The 15,967-nt window shown below is 42.1% G+C and overlaps 1 protein-coding gene across 6 annotated transcripts; it reads left to right on the top strand.

Moving 5' to 3' along the window:
- Positions 1-2,489: 2,489 nt before the first annotated feature.
- On the top strand, positions 2,490-15,461 carry LOC106579074 (uncharacterized). Of its 6 annotated transcripts, none has more exons than XM_082965894.1 (4): positions 2,490-2,597; positions 5,754-5,864; positions 6,891-7,097; positions 11,154-12,622. In XM_082965894.1, exons 2-4 carry the CDS (start codon positions 5,861-5,863, stop codon positions 12,185-12,187), a joined length of 1,245 nt encoding a protein of 414 aa, XP_082822020.1. In that variant the 5' UTR covers positions 2,490-2,597; positions 5,754-5,860; the 3' UTR covers positions 12,188-12,622. The 6 variants fall into 6 exon arrangements, with proteins under 6 accessions (XP_082822020.1, XP_082822019.1, XP_045558546.2 ...); XM_082965893.1 differs by having other exon boundaries at positions 2,492-2,597; positions 6,888-7,097; XM_045702590.2 differs by lacking the exon at positions 2,490-2,597 and adding an exon at positions 13,605-15,461 and having other exon boundaries at positions 5,440-5,864; positions 11,154-13,258.
- The last annotated feature ends 506 nt before the right edge of the window (positions 15,462-15,967 follow it).

Below are 15,967 nucleotides of genomic sequence, written 5' to 3'. Positions count from 1 at the left end.
CACTGTTGCCAATAATACGGGACCTGTTCAGCAGGGCACAACGTTTGAAATAAGGTAATGTAGTTAAATGTTTTCTGTAGACATTATTGTGTCAGAGTTGTACAATAATCAAACTAACAACACTTTAAAATTGAACAGTAACATGCAGATGAAGTGTGATTGCAATAAGTTTGTTTTTTGCAAAATTGTGGCAGTTTAGTGTCCTGAGAATTTTTCATGTTACTGAACCAAATATTAATATAAAGAAATTCTACTAACCCTGACTGCAGACTAACTTTGATAGTACACATGTAATAATATTCACAAACCAATATTCATTGTGTAGATTACAACAATTCTAGTGTCACGGAGGCACACCTTGTTGTCCTCCCTGGTCCCATTGCATATTGACATGTATGATGTCTATGTTTATGCCATTAAAATTAATATCTGATTATATTGGATCCTAATACATAACAATGACTTGACAAACCAGATATTAGGAACTGTTGAGCATTTATTCAATATTTGTCAAAAACATATATTATTAGATAGTAACCTGTGTGGCTCAGTCGGTAGAGCATGGCACTTGCAATGCCAGGGTTGTGGGTTTAATTCACACTGGGGACTAGTACACTAAAATACAAAAATGTATGCACTCACTACTGTAAGTCACTCTGGATGTCTGCTAAATGACTTCAATTTAAATGTAAGAATTACGAATGCGGTTCCGAATTCTCTGGAACCTGTATTTTCTGACTTCTCCCCCATGAGAACAGTGTGGCTGAGGGTGGAGAGTGAAAGCTCTTGACTGACTTTAAGGATGCTTGGCCTATGTGCTCAGTGTTGCCAACTAATTTTCAGGGTAAATTGCTAGAGGCAGGTTTATTTGTTGCTAAATGACGATGTGATGTCATTGCGTGATAACGTAAAACTGCGTCGTTACGTAGAATACACAATAACGTTACTCAAAGAATATGATTTGACATTTTGTTCAGGTACAAACTCCCACTCTTTTCTGTACAATTGTGATTGAGACATGTTGATTGATGTTGTAAGTTCTGTTCAAGATCAAACATTCGTGACCAACTATATTCATTGGGTTTGTCTCGTCGAACCCGTATTACTGCTGCTGCAGAAAGCCAACAATGATTTGCAATTTGCTGAAATTGCTGCTGGCCTTCTGCTGCCTGTGCACGAGCTGAGCGCCTGCTTCTGACGTCACTCACAATGCACTTTTGCAGCCAGGCATGTGTGTTGTGACTGAGTGTGTGACAGAGAAAATCGTTTTTGTGTCATTTACAGGGAAAATCCGTGCATTTTAGCGTTTGAGTCACTTTTCAAAAGTTGCTAAAAGTTCAAAATAACATTTTAAAAGTAGCTACATTTGTTGCTAGGTGCTGTTTGAAAAAAAAGTTGCCAGGGTATTCTGAAAAGTTGCTAAATCTTGCAACAAAATTGCTAAATTGGCATCATTGTATGTGCTAGTGTTGGGCATTCCGAGTATTTTGCGGTGAGCATGCTCATTTGGATCTGTTCACGTAAAAGAGCCGGCTCATTTGGCTCCCAAACGTCTCTTCTTTCAAAATGCTTAAACATCGATCTAGATTCTTGAACCACGGGGGGAAAAGTGTAAAACCCAAAAAGTAGGCTACCATTATGTCAGATCGTGAATTTACGCACTGAAAAAATCAGTATGGACCAGATTGACACACTATCCCCACTAACCTATTTATTGTTTCTGCAGTGACGATTCACCCTCTTTAGGGAATTATTTTGTAAAAAGAAAACGTAGTAGCACTATGCAAATCAGAAGCCAAATGAACGGCTCTTTCGCCGATGCTATTGTGCTCCCGACGTTAGAAAAGATCCGTTCAAATAGAGCCGTTCGTTCGCGAACGACCCACCTGAGAAGAACGTGACCTTAACGCGCCAGCCTCTGTTGAAGACTATTGTCCAGCCCAAGAACTACATGTACTTTTGTTTTTAAGTGTCTTTGAGATTATCTGTATAATGAAAGACGCTATATAAAATAAATACAATAATAATATGCAAGGACGAACACCGAGCGCACAAATAGTTATGTGTTCTATGTGCAATTCTGCAACAAAAGTATAGGAAATTACCGAAAATGCGCTATGATTTCGATGCAAAAAGTCCTAACTTTTATTAAAAATAAGAAAATAATGTGCAACCTTTACAAGTTTTGAAAAACACAGTGTTCATAATCATAACATTATATACGTAATGTTGTTGAAATTGTACAGTTTTGTTTCCTGGGTCACGGAACAACACATTTTTGGTGGTTGGCCCTTTGACTACTATCGCGGCCTGCTCTAAATCTCCAACTCAGTAGGTGGCAGTAAAACATTGGCTTTTTGCTACAATGTAGCAGCATAAAGACGATTGGCGTCAAGGCAGCAAAATTAGTGTCCCTACAGCAACATTAAGACTTCCAGTTTTCCATTTTTATTTAAAAATAAAAGTCTGTGGTAATACGCTATTTGATCAAAAACGAGGGCTGATGGGCTTAGTTTGCGAAGTTCTTTTGTTTGGCTAATCATTTGGACCGACGGCCAAGATGGTGACGGGGATTCCCCCAAGGGCATAAGGCGAGGGTAAGTGGAGGAGGGTGTGTCCTTTTTTTGGAATGCAGACACAATATGGTGTTATTTCTTGGATGACTGTGGTATAAATACCTAGCAGCCCTTTCTACTCCACCCATTCCATTGGTCCCAATGCAATACACTTTAGGCCTGTACATTTCATAGTGGCTTATAGAGAAAAAACTATTCTATGTGCCAATGTAATGTAAAAGTTGGGTTTGGAATAATTCAGAAGGGTCTGTAGAATGTATACAGTACCATTAAAACGTTTTGACACATCTACTCATTCAAGGGTTTTTCTTAATTTTTGCTATTGTCTACATTGTAGAATAATAGTGAAGACATCAAAACTATGAAATAACACTAGGGATGCACGACATATCAGTAAGCATATCAGAATCGGCCGATATTAGCTAAAAATGCCGATGTCTAGTTTAATGCCATGTGCAAAACCGATGTCAAAGCTGACGTGCATACCTATATAATGCAAGTAGATGACGTAATGACGCAACTAAAAATACAGCGCTACAGAGAACAAAAGCAGAAAAATACTAAACGCACACTTCCAACAACAAAACAAGTTCAGGTCGAGCATTCATTTCAAAGAGTAAGAAAATTTCAGCCAAACAACTCAAAGGTGAAATCCATTAACGCCAAGATAATGGAATTCATTGCCCTTGGCAGTCAACAGTTCTCTGTCACTGTTCTCTTATCACTGGCTTCTGTCACTGTTCTCTTATCACTGTACGTACATACCCCAACCAGAAGCAATGGATACAGGCAACATCTGCACTGAGCTAAAGGGTAGAGCTGCCACTTTCAAGGAGCGGGACTCTAACCCGGAAGCTTATAAGAAATCCTGCTATGCCCTCCAATGAACCATCAAACAGGCAAAGCATCAATACAGGACCAAGATGGACTCGTACTACACCGGCTCCAAAGCTCGTTGGATGTGTTAGGGCTTGCAAACTATTACAGACTACAAAGGGAAGCACAGCCGCGAGCTGCCCAGTGACACAAGCCTACCAGACGAGCTAAATTACCTCTATGCTCGCTTCGAGACAAGCAACACTGAAGCATGTGTAACTGTGTAGGTTCCGTTCCTCTCTTCGCCCCAACCTGGGCTCAAACCAGGGACCCTTGCACACATCAACAACTGACACCCCACGAAGCATCGTTACCCATCGGGCCACAAAAGCCGCGGCCCTTGCAACGCAAGGGGAAACCCTACTTCAAGTCTCAGAGCGAGTGATGTCACTGATTGAAACGCTATTAGCGCGCACCACCGCTAACTAACTAGCCATTTCACATCTGTTACACATGCATGAAAGCATCAGCTGTTCCGGACGATTGTGTGATCACGCTCTCAGTAGCCGATGTAAGACCTTTAAATAGGTCAACATTCACAATGCCGCAGGGCCAGACGGATTACCAGGACGTGTACTCCGAGTATGCGCTGACCAACTGGCAAGTGTCTTCATTGACATTTTCAATCTGTCCCTGACTGAGTCTGTAATACCAACATGTTTCAAGCAGACCACCATAGTCCCTGTGCCAAAGAACACTAAGGTAAACTGCCTAAATGACTACCAACCCATAGCACTCACATCTGTAGCCATGAAGTGCTTTGAAAGGCTGGTCATGGCTTACATCAACACCATTATCCCAGAAACCCTAGACCCACTCCAATTTTCATACCGCCCTAACAGATCCACAGATGATGCAATCTCTATTGCACTCCACACTGCCATTTCCCACCGGGACAAAAGGAACACCTAAGTGAGAATGCTACAGCTCAGCGTTCAACACCATAGTGCCCTCAAAGCTCATCACAAAGCTAAGGACCCTGGGACTAAACACCTCCCTCTGCAACTGGATCCTGGACTTCCTGACGGGCCGCCCCCAGGTGGTAAGGGTAGGTAACAACACATCCGCCACGCTGATCCTCGACACGGGGCCCCACGGGTGTGTGCCCTGTCCCCTCCTGTACTCCCTTTGCACTCATGACTGCATGGCCAGACACGACTCCAACGCCATCATTAAGTTTGCAGATGACACAACAGTGGTAGGCCTGATCACCAACAACGATGAGACAGCCTATAGGGAGGAGGTCAGAGACCTGGCCGTGTGGTGCCAGGACAACAACAACCTCAACGTGATCAAGACAAAGGAGATGATTGTGGAGGACCGAGCACCATTCTCATCGACGGGGCTGTAGTGGAGCAGGTTGAGAGCTTTAAGTTCCTGGGTGTCTACATCACCAACAAACTATCATGGTCCAAACACACCAAGACAGTCGTGAAGAGTGCAGGAGACTGAAAAGACTTGGCATGGGTCCTCAGATCCTCAAAAGGTTCTACAGCTGCACCATCGAGAGCATCCTAACTGGTTGCATCACTGCCTGGTTTGGCAACTGCTCGGCCTCCGACCGCAAGGCACTACAGAGGGTAGTATGTACGGCCCAGTACATCACTGGGGCCAAGCTTCCTGTCATCCAGGACCTCTATACCAGGCGGTGTCAGAGGAAGGCCCTAAAAATTGTCAAAGACTCCAGCCACCCTAGTCATAGACTGTTCTATCTGCTACCGCACGGCAAGGATATACCGGAACGCCAAGTCCAGGTCCAAAAGGCTTTTTAACAGTATCTACCCACAAGCCATAAGACTCCTGAACATCTAATCAGATGGCTACCCGTCCTATTTGCATTGTCCCCCCCCCCCCCCTTTACTCTGCTGCTACTCTCTGTTTATTATTTATGCACACTGTAGTCACTTTAACTCTATCTACATGTATATGTTACCTCAATTACCTCGACTAACCTGTGCCCCCACACATTGACTCTGTGCCGGTACCCCCTGTATATAGCTTCGCTACTGTTATTTTACTGCTGCTCTTTAATTATTTGGTCTTTTTGTTTTTTACTTTTTCTTAAAACTGCATTGTTGGTTAAGGGCTTGTAAAGTAAGCATTTCACTGTCACCTGTTGTATTCGGTTCATTTGATAAATACATTTTGATTTGATTATGTCGAAAGGCACTTTTATTTTGAACTCTTTTGAAATTCTATGACCCGGAAGTATTTAATTAGTGTTGCTGACGAGACGATGATCTGACAAATGTTGTTTATGTCCAATCTTTCTCTAATATGTTGTTAAATGTCCCCGTCTAGAGATATCGAATCAAGAATCTGGCGGACACCCTAGCACAATAGTCGGTTTGTGATTAACTTGCATTTCAGGCGGATTCCATGCTCGAAGGAGTGAGAGGAGAAATCAAATGGGTAAGGTTCCATAAATCGTTTTTATCCTTGTAACGTTACCCGTCTTGAAAATGTAATGTAACTATCTGTCATTAACCACGTTTCCATCCAGTTTTTATAAGAGGAAAGTCCCTTAGTATAAAAATATCGCAACAGCTGTGGAAGTTTGTAATTTTATAAATGCCGACAGATATTTAGCTTTTTTTTTTATTTTTACATTGTATCTTTTTGTGTCGGTAAAATTCATTATGATGGAAATGGCGGTGGAAACGCCTTTATGCGCAAATGTTGATATAACCATCATATCGAAGTACATTTGGAGTCACGCGATGATATGGTGTGTGTGGTCCTCCCACTAGTACGACTCGGGAAACCATACAGTTTATTAAGATACATATGAAATAAGTTACGATGAACTTCACATGGTGGTGAAAGTGCACGGTGTTGAGCTTGATGCTGCTTTCCAATTAATATCGAGGGTATTAGTCTGGGGACATGATGATCGATGCTTGACAAATACAAATAGTCTCGCTCTTATCCATAATAATCTCATCATGTAGAATAGACAACCCGCACAGCCTACCCGCAATGTATCTGCGAGCTTTTGGCTATAGAGCGCAGGTGCCAAGACCAGAGTAGGCACATTTGCTATTGTGACAAAACTATCGGTAGAGTTGAAAATGCGATTGAAACACATTGAACTTTAGATTGTTATTCGGTACATGACAATGTAAATGTTGTGTGTAACACGCCATCACGCACTGATAATTGTTTTTGTTTTAAATCCGCAATAAATCCATTTGGTGTGAAAATTGGCATATTTTTATGCGCGTTCTAGAATATTCGCATGAAAATCTGTCGCCATTTGGATGAAAACCTAGCCACTGCCTTGGAAGTCTTGCGCTCCATTCATTGCAACATTGTTGCTTGAACAGAACATATGTAGCAGTTGCATTGTTTCATTCATGTGATACATTTTACACCACGTTTTAACTGTGTATTTCTAGTGCTGATTTTTAAGAGTTTTGCACCTCATCTATTAAGCAGATGGAAGCCTTCGAAAGATGTCTAAAATTGAGCGTCTGAACGCCCGTGTGGCGAAGCTGCTGACAGTGGCAGTGCATGAGGTTCTGGAGGTGGTGAAAGAGACTGTGTCAGAGTATCAGGAGAACACGGCCAGAACTCAAAGAGAGAATGAGAGTCTGAGGAAAATTCTGCAGGAACTCCAGGATAAGATGAAGAGAGAGAACACAGGTGAGTCCGAGAAGTAAAAGTGTATGCTAGTCGATGTTCCCTTGCGCATTGTACTCTAAACTAGGTCTTCCACCTCAAAGCACAAGAGGATTTTGACACCCACCATCTCAGATTATGACATGTTTTCTGTTGTTAAACAGATAATGTTAGCATTCCTGCAACATTATTTTGTTTAAATATACTTTTGAGCTCTTAGAAATTAAGCAAATTGATGGCACCCAAATTGTCCATTTAAATTTATAGGAGTCATATAATATTCAATAAATATAGTACCTAGCATCTGATTTGGACTTTATTTTTTATTTTACAATGAGTAAGAAATCCAAAGAAATTGTCAAGTCACCCACGGACCCTCAACACCCCACACCAATCCCACCCCAAGAACTAGTATATTATATCAGTTCTCCATGTCTGACATAGTATGAAGTTGTTAGGCTTATGTCCAGTCCTACAACCTGATATTACAAGGTTCTGACCACTAGGTGCTATTAGGTGATAGCCGTGACACCCCCCCCCCCCCCATGTTAAAGGGATAGTTCCACCAAATTTCTAAATGATGTTGATTTCCTTAACCTGTAAGCAGTCTATGGACAATGTATGACAGAAATCCATGCTTTGGTTTTGTTGTCAAACGTTTCAAATGCTAACTTTTTAGCATTTGTGGCACATCTAATGCAAGTCAATGGTACCTAATATTAGCATTTTTACGCTTAACACCCTAATCATCCTAAAAAAGTATCTACAATTTGATTGTGTAACTCAATGATGTTAGTTATAGATGATTTGGATATGAAGTATGAAAATGTAAATATACAGTTGAAGTCGGAAGTTTACATACGTTTATGTTGGTGTCATTAAAACTCGTTTTTCAACCACTCCACAAATTTCTTGTTAACAAATTAGTTTTGGCAAGTCGGTTAGGACATCTACTTTGTGCATGACACAAGTAATTTTTCCAACAATTGTTTACAGACAGATTATTTCACTTATAATTTACTGTATCACAATTCCCGTAGGTCAGAAGTTTACATACACTAAGTTGACTGTGCCTTTAAACAGCTTGGAAAATTCCATAAAATGATGTCATGGCTTTAGAAGCTTCTGATAGGCTAATTTACATAATTTGAGTCAATTGGAGGTGTACCTGTGGATGTATTTCAAGGCCTACCTTCAAACTCAGTACCTCTTTGCTTGACATCATGGGAATATCAAAAGAAATCAGCCAAGACCACAGAAAAGCAATTGTAGACCTCCACAAGTCTGGCTCATCCTTGGGAGCAATTTCCAAACGCCTGAAGGTACCACGTTCATCTGTAGTACGCAAGTATAAACACCATGGGACAACGCAGCCGTCATACTGCTCAGGAAGGAGACACGTTCTGTCTCCTAGAGATAAACATACTTTGGTGCGAAATGTGCAAATCGATCCCAGAACAACAGCAAAGGACCTTGTGAAGATGCTGGAGGAAACGGGTACAAAAGTATCTATATCCACAGTGAAACAAGTCCTATATCGACATAACCTGAAAGGCCGCTCAGCAAGGAAGAAGCCACTGCTCCAAAACCACCATAAAAAAGCCAGACAACGGTTTGCAACTGCACATTGGGACAAAAATTGAACTGTTTGGCCATAATTACCATCGTTATATTTGGAGGAAAAAGGGGGAGGCTGTGAACAATTTAAAGGGAATTCTACCAAATACTAATTGAGTGTATGTAAACTTCTGACCCACTGGGAATGTGATTTAAATAAATAACTCTACTATTATTCTGACATTTCACATTCTTAAAATAAGGTGGTGATCCTAACTGACCTAAAACAGGGAATTTTTACTAGGATTAAATGTCAGGAATTGTGAAACTGAGTTTAAATGTATTTGGCTAAGGTGTATGTAAACTTCCGACTTCAACTGTAGGTACCATTTACTTTGGATTTGTGCCACAAATGCAAAAAAAGTTAGCATTTGAAATGGTGGCCAGGTAAACAACCAAAGCAAGGGTTGCTGTCATACTGTTACAAAACCAATATGTAATTTGGGTGAACTATCCATTTAACAAAAATCACATAATAGCAGAAACAGCACCATCTAGTGGTTAGAACCTGGTAATATCAGGATGTAGGATGGGACATAAGCATAACAATTTCAATTGCTAATTTATCTGAATTTGGGGAAAAAACACCACCAAATTCACTGAGAATACATTACATAGGATGAAGAAACAATTCTCCGAGCTGCAGCTCCATACTACTTGTCAGCCATAGAGAACTGACACTGTAGACTCATTTTTGGGGTGGGATTGGTGTGGTGTGACCGTGGGTGGCTTTTGACCATTTCTTTGCATTCCTCATGTCTTACTCATTGTTAGAAAAAAAGTTGGGTCCAAATAGGATGTTGGGTACTATATTTGACTTTTTACAGTGCCTTCAGAAAAATTCACACACTCCTTGACTTATTACACATTGGGGAAAGGGGGATACCTAGTCATATTGTGTTATAGCCTGAATTCAAAATGGATTAAATGCTTTTTTCCCCTCACCCATCTACACACAATACCCCATAATGACAAAGTGAAAGCATGTTTTCAGACAATTTTGCACATTTATATCAAAATTAAATACAGAAATGTTTTGTTTAGATAAGTGTTCACACCCCTGAGTCAATACATGTTAGAGCTGTAATCGCTGCCAAAGGTGATTCTTTCTGTGCAAGTCTGAGAGCTTTGCACACCTGGATTGTAGAATATTTGCACATTAATATTAAAAAAATTAGCTAGGCCACTCAGGAACATTCAATGTCGAAGCAACTCCAGTGTATATTTGGCCATGTGTTTTAGGTTATTGTCCTGCTGAAAGGTGAATTTGTCTCCCAGTGTCTGTTGGAAAGCAGACTGAACCAGGTTTTCATCTAGGATTTTGCCTGTGCTTAGCTTTATTCAGTGTCTTTTTATCCTAAAAAAACCCCTCCCTACTCCTTGCCAATGACAAGCATACCAATAACATGATTTAGCCACCACCATGCTTGAAAATATGAAGTGGCACTCTGTGATGTTTTATGTTGGATTTTCCCCAAACATAACACTTTGTATTCTGGATCTTTTTTGTAGGTCTTCTGTAGTGCCTTATTGCAAACAGGATGCATGTTTTGGAATATTAAAAAAAAAAATACAAAAAAAAATCTGAACACTCTGTCATTTAGGTTAGTATTGTGGAGTGACTACAATGTTGTTGATCCATCCTCAGTTTTCTCCTATCACAGCCATTAATCTCTGTAACTGTTTTAAAATCACCGTTGTCCTCATGGTGAAATCCCTGACCGGTTTCATTCCTCTCCGGCATCTGAATTTATGAAGGATGCCTGTGTCTTTGTAGTGACTGGGTGTATTGATACGTCCATCCCAAAGTGTAATTAATGTTCAAAGGGATATTCAATGTCTCCTTTTTTTAAATTTGTACTCATCTACCAATAGGTGCCTTTCTTTGTGAGGCATTGGAAAACCTCCCAGATCTTTGTGGTTGAATCTGTGTTTGAAATTCACTGCTTGACCAAGGGACCTTACAATTATCTGTATGTGTGGGGCACAGAGATGAGGTAGTCTTTCAAAAATCATGTTAAAGACCAATTATTGCACACAGTGAGTCCAAGCAACTTATGTTACTTGTTAAGCAAATTGTATATTCCTGAATGTATTTAGGCTTGCCATAACAAAGGGGTTGAATACTTATTGACTCGAGATTTCAGCTTTGCATTTTTTATGAATTTGTAAAAATGTCTAAAAACATAATTACACTTTGACATTATGGGGTATTTTGTGCAGGCCAGTTACACAATCTCTTGCTGAAATGACATGGAATGACCCAACCCTAACAAGCTCCAGGGGCTAGCCTCTTGTTTGGTCTCCAGGAAATTGAGAACAAACTAAATACAGAAAGACACATTTACATTTCACAATGGACAAATAAAATGGTACTGCTTATGACCACCATCAGCTACCCTCCCCCAGTCAATTGCCTATTACCTTGCTATAAGCCAATATGCATCTTGTTCATGTTCACAGGTGCTGTGCAGACTGTGACTGTCCAACTTGAGCTGCAGAATTGTAAGCAGGAACTTTCCCTGGGGGAGGACACTGAACTCTTCCCGTCTGAAGAGGAGTTGACAGAGATTCTCTCTCCAGAGCCACATGATGGACTTACCAGCGAAAAACCCTTTGGAGTCCAAACATTTGGCTTTCCTCCTATCAGTTTGAAAAAGAAGAGCAGGTCGTTCCACTCAGCGTGTGGCCCAAGGAGCTTGCTGACCGAGGAACGACCAGAAACGACCACACAGAGCAGAGAGTTGGATCTTAAATCTGAGATAGGACATGATACACATGTAAAGGAACACCACACTCTAGTGACTGATACTGCGCTGTCAGAAACACTATTGAGTCAAATGAACTCCACTCACACCGTTTCAAACTCACTTTTCCCAAACGATTCCCCTCAGGCCTCTCAACCACTGCTGACTTTTGAGGAGATCAAACCAGAACCTGAAGTGGAAGCGTATGTCACATATTCAACACCAAAGCATTTTTATGACTGTGCAGGCTCAAGCCACATTTTACCCCAGACCCAACTCAATCGAGAGCCTCTTCAACCTAACTCAGGGTCTTATGAACTTGTGTACTTCCAGCCAAACCAAAATTGCTCAGGGGAACCATTTGCATTGGGAAACAATGCTGAATCGGCATTGGACAGATTTGAGGAACAGCACAATACCCTCCCGTTTAGGAAATCCTTTGGTGGAGCAGGAGGGTTGAGAATACTCCAGCGACATCTCGGAAGTGAAAAGCGCTACTGCTGTCCTCTGTGTGGCCGGTGCTTCAGTCACGCTGGTGATTTTAAAAAACACAAGAGGGTCCACACTGGTGAGAAGCCATACTGTTGTTCTGTGTGCGGAAAGCGTTTCAGTCAGTCAGGCTACCTAAAAATACACCAACGGTACCACACTGGAGAGCGACCGTATGGCTGTACCCAGTGTGGGAAACGCTTCAGTCATTCTAGTAATTTCAAGAAGCACCAGCTCACTCACCTAGGATCAGTGCCATAATGTACGACAATGTAAGGGATCTTTGACTGAGAACTATGACATTCCGTTTAATTTAGAGTTGGTCAGATTAAGTGTATGGGGGAAATGTTCAGGAAAGTGAAAGGATAATATCTAGCAGGAGAGAATTGCTTACTTTATGTTGGACTTGACATAATTACTAATCTTTGTTAGGGTTTTCTGACAATATTGTGAAAGCTGGTATTGACATTTTCAGCACCAAATCTCACAGGTAGAATTAATGCGCAAGACCACAAATTACTGTATTATTCCTGACAATTGTGGTGTGGGTCTGGGAATCTTCCTATTTGGTATTTACTACTAGTAAACCTCTCAATTTGATTAGAATGTGTGTAATTCTTGTCATTTTAAATAAACATATTTTTCTCCAAAACAAAATGTACGTATATGTATGTGTTAATAAAATATATTCCACTGTTGGGGCTACATGTAATGTAAATGATAATCACTGTCAAAGTGAAACACGAATTTGAGGGCGCGTCCGTTCTGCCAACCGCCCCTTTACGTGACTTGCGGAAGTGACGAGCCCTGTGTTACATCAAAACAGTTCAGCAGTTATCCACAAATGGATACAGGTGAGACATTTTTATGTTGAACTTGCATGTTGATCGCCCAGACGACGACGAAGAAGAAACAACGGAGCTAAAACAGGCATTGATGTAGTCGGAAGCTAACGTTAGCATGTCAGAGCCTCTGCGTGTTAAGATCTGGAACCTTAGCAGCTAGTTAGCTTACAACAGCCACCATTGGACGGTCATCGATGGCTTCAAAGTAAGCCCTGCCCTGCCTTTTTACATGACAAACTTGGACGTTCTCGCAGTCATTCACTGCACTTCGTAGTCCTGTAACATAATTTGTAAATCATGTCGAAAATTGAGCGTCTGAATGCCCGTGTGGCGAAGCTGCTGACGGTGGCAGTGCATGAGGTTCTGGAGGTGGTGAAAGAGACTGTGTCAGAGTATCAGGAGAAAACAGCCAGAACTCAGAGAGAGAACTTGAGTCTGAGGAGAAGACTACAGGAACTCCAGGACAAGATGAAGAGCGAGAACACAGGTGAGATTCAATGCTTGTTGTTGAAGTAATAGACCTAGTTGTCTAAAAATGAGGAGGGCCTGACTCTGTTTCTGCTCTGAGTCTATTTTGTTGGGTTGCTCAGATGAGACTGCTATCAAGTTGTTGGGGGTAGTTTTCCTCAAAACACATGTAGCAGAAACTAGGTCTAATTCTGATGTTTAGATAGTCCTTTAGTTATTCATCTGTGGGGACAAATGAGAAACGTTGCGATATGCCTGATCAAATTAATCCAATCAACAATTGTTACCCTCTGTGGTGTTATGGTGTGGTTTTCTGATACCATCTTTGTCTTTGGCAGCTCAACAGTCTGCCCCTGCTCCCACAGCCATTTCAGGTAAAACCGAGCAGGAGGAGGGAAGCGAGGGCAGCCCCTGGCCGAGGCAGCAGGACCCAGAGTCTACACAGCACGAGGACAAACCGTTGCTCACCCAGAAACCCTGGAGGAGACTGGAGATGGAGTACAACAACTCACTGGAGCTAGACCACTTGGAGGACTCCGAGACTGAGTGTAACGTCACACTAACGTTAGCTGAGCGTAGCGGAGCTCCCCCCGAGAGGTTGTCACGGGTGAAGGAGGCAGCCCTGACTGTATACGTGCCTCATTCTCTGTGTGACGCCGACCTAGACTCCATGCACACAGGACATATGTCCTCCGACATGTTAAGCCATCCCAGCTCTCCTCCCCACCCAGGTCTGTTCTCGGGTGAAATCAAAACCGAACCTGAGCACTTGGAATATTCCTCTGCCCCCCAAGAGACCCCAGACCAGAACCCATTTTTTGAGTGCGAAGACTCGAATAGTAGCGCAACACATAATCGCAGTGCCCCGGAACCCATGCAGAACAACCCGGAAATGCACGGCGTAGTGCACTACATCAACGCAGAAGGTCTAAACACCTTTGTGGACACGTTTCCCTTCACATGTCACCCAGAGTTGGTCCAGGACGCCAGGCGACAAAACAGGCCTCTGCTTAGGCGTGAGGAGAGCCACAGCTGCATCCTGTGCGGGAAGACGTTCAGCCGGATCGGGAATCTTCGAATCCACCAGCGCTGTCACACAGGGGAGAAGCCCTACTGCTGCCTGCACTGTGGGAGACGCTTCAGTCACGCTGGGAACCTGCAGAAACACAAGAGGGTCCACACTGGGGAAAGACCGTATGGCTGCCAACAGTGCGGCAAGACTTTCAGTCAGTCCAGTCACCTTAAGAAGCATCAGAGAATTCACATTGTCAGACATCTTAGTGTTGAATAAGTTTCAGACTTTCAGATTAATTGTCCTTGAATCAAAAGTGAAGCGCATTTGTTGAACTTTGGCCTGTTTGTATGGATGTTGGTGATTTGTGCTGTACCCCCAAAGCGTAGTGTGCCACTTACTTACTACATGGTCACAAGGTATAACGTAGACCACACTTTTTGAGTGAAATTGAGACTAGTTTGTGTAACAGTGTTGTCTGTCCCTCTCCATGCCCAAACCTGGGCTCGAACCAGGGACCCTCTGAACACATCAACTGTCTCCAAAGTATCATTAACTATTGCTCCACAAAAGCTGCAGACCTTGCAAAGCATGGGAAACGACTACTTCAAGGTCTCAGAGCAGGTGACCTCACCGATTTTGAACGCTACTGGTGCACGCCGCTAACTAGCTAGCCAAATTTTACATTGCTGCACTCATCCCACTTTGACCTCCTCCGGACAAAGCCCAACTGAGTGATCCGGGTCAACAGCATTCATGTAACAGTGTTGCTTTCGTCCGTCTCCTTGCTTGAACCAGGGACCCTCTGAACACACCAACAACTGTCACCCACAAAGCATTGTTACCGGTCACTCCATAAAAGCTCCGGCTTTTGCAGAGCAAGGGAAACCTCTACTTCAAAGTCTCAGAGCGGGTGACGTCTACTAGCGCGCACCGCTAACTAGCTAGCCATTTCACATCGGTCACACTAGGATCAAACCAGCAACTGGCCTGTAGAGCCAACAACGAGACTGCACTAACTGCATTCCCAATAGTCAACTCATGGAAGTGTTTGTGAAACGCTTACCAAGGTTAAGGTTAGATCACTACAATGTGAGTTATTGTAATTGACATAATCAAGCATGGATCAATACACGCTATATGGACTGGCAGTGTGTATGCAGCATGTGTTTCATAGATGAGCTATTCAAATAAATGTATAATTGGTTGATGTGTGACAGCATTTGATACTTACAGGCTTATTGGATAGTTCACCCAAATGACAAAATCACATATTGGTTTCCTTACCCTCTAAGCATAATGTCCTGGGGTTTGTTTCATTGATCCTCCCCTTAAACGCACCCTAATTTTTAAAAATTCTACAAATTCTGAGTCCATTGGAGTGGATCAGCTTGAGCAAAGTGAGGTGTAGAATCACTGATCTACATAGTAGATAATAGTATTCCCTACCAAATAATAGGCTTTGTACAATTAAGTTTTGTAGAGCTATGCCTCCACTGGCTTAGGCGATCGCACAACCAAACACTCCCACACAACCAGACATCGATTGATTGGATACAGCTTATGTCAACTAGAAAAGGACGTTTTAGTAGAAACTTTGTGCGCTTGCTCAGCTGGCTGAAAGTATTATTATTAATAGTAGTGGAAGAAGTTTACATAGTGAGATAGGCTTATATAATTGAGATATCTTCCAAGAAAAGATAGGGGCGGCAGATA

This window comes from Salmo salar, chromosome 19, assembly GCF_965601325.2.
Source record: "Salmo salar chromosome 19, fSalSal1, whole genome shotgun sequence".
Lineage (NCBI taxonomy): Eukaryota > Metazoa > Chordata > Actinopteri > Salmoniformes > Salmonidae > Salmo > Salmo salar.
This window is presented reverse-complemented; position numbering and strand designations above follow the sequence as displayed.

Excerpts from the sequence above, each read along its gene's own strand:
- LOC106579074 (XM_082965893.1), top strand. Across the intron at positions 7,098-11,153 it reads GATGAAGAGAGAGAACACAG|GTGCTGTGCAGACTGTGACT; the intron begins GTGAGTCCGAGA and ends TCATGTTCACAG.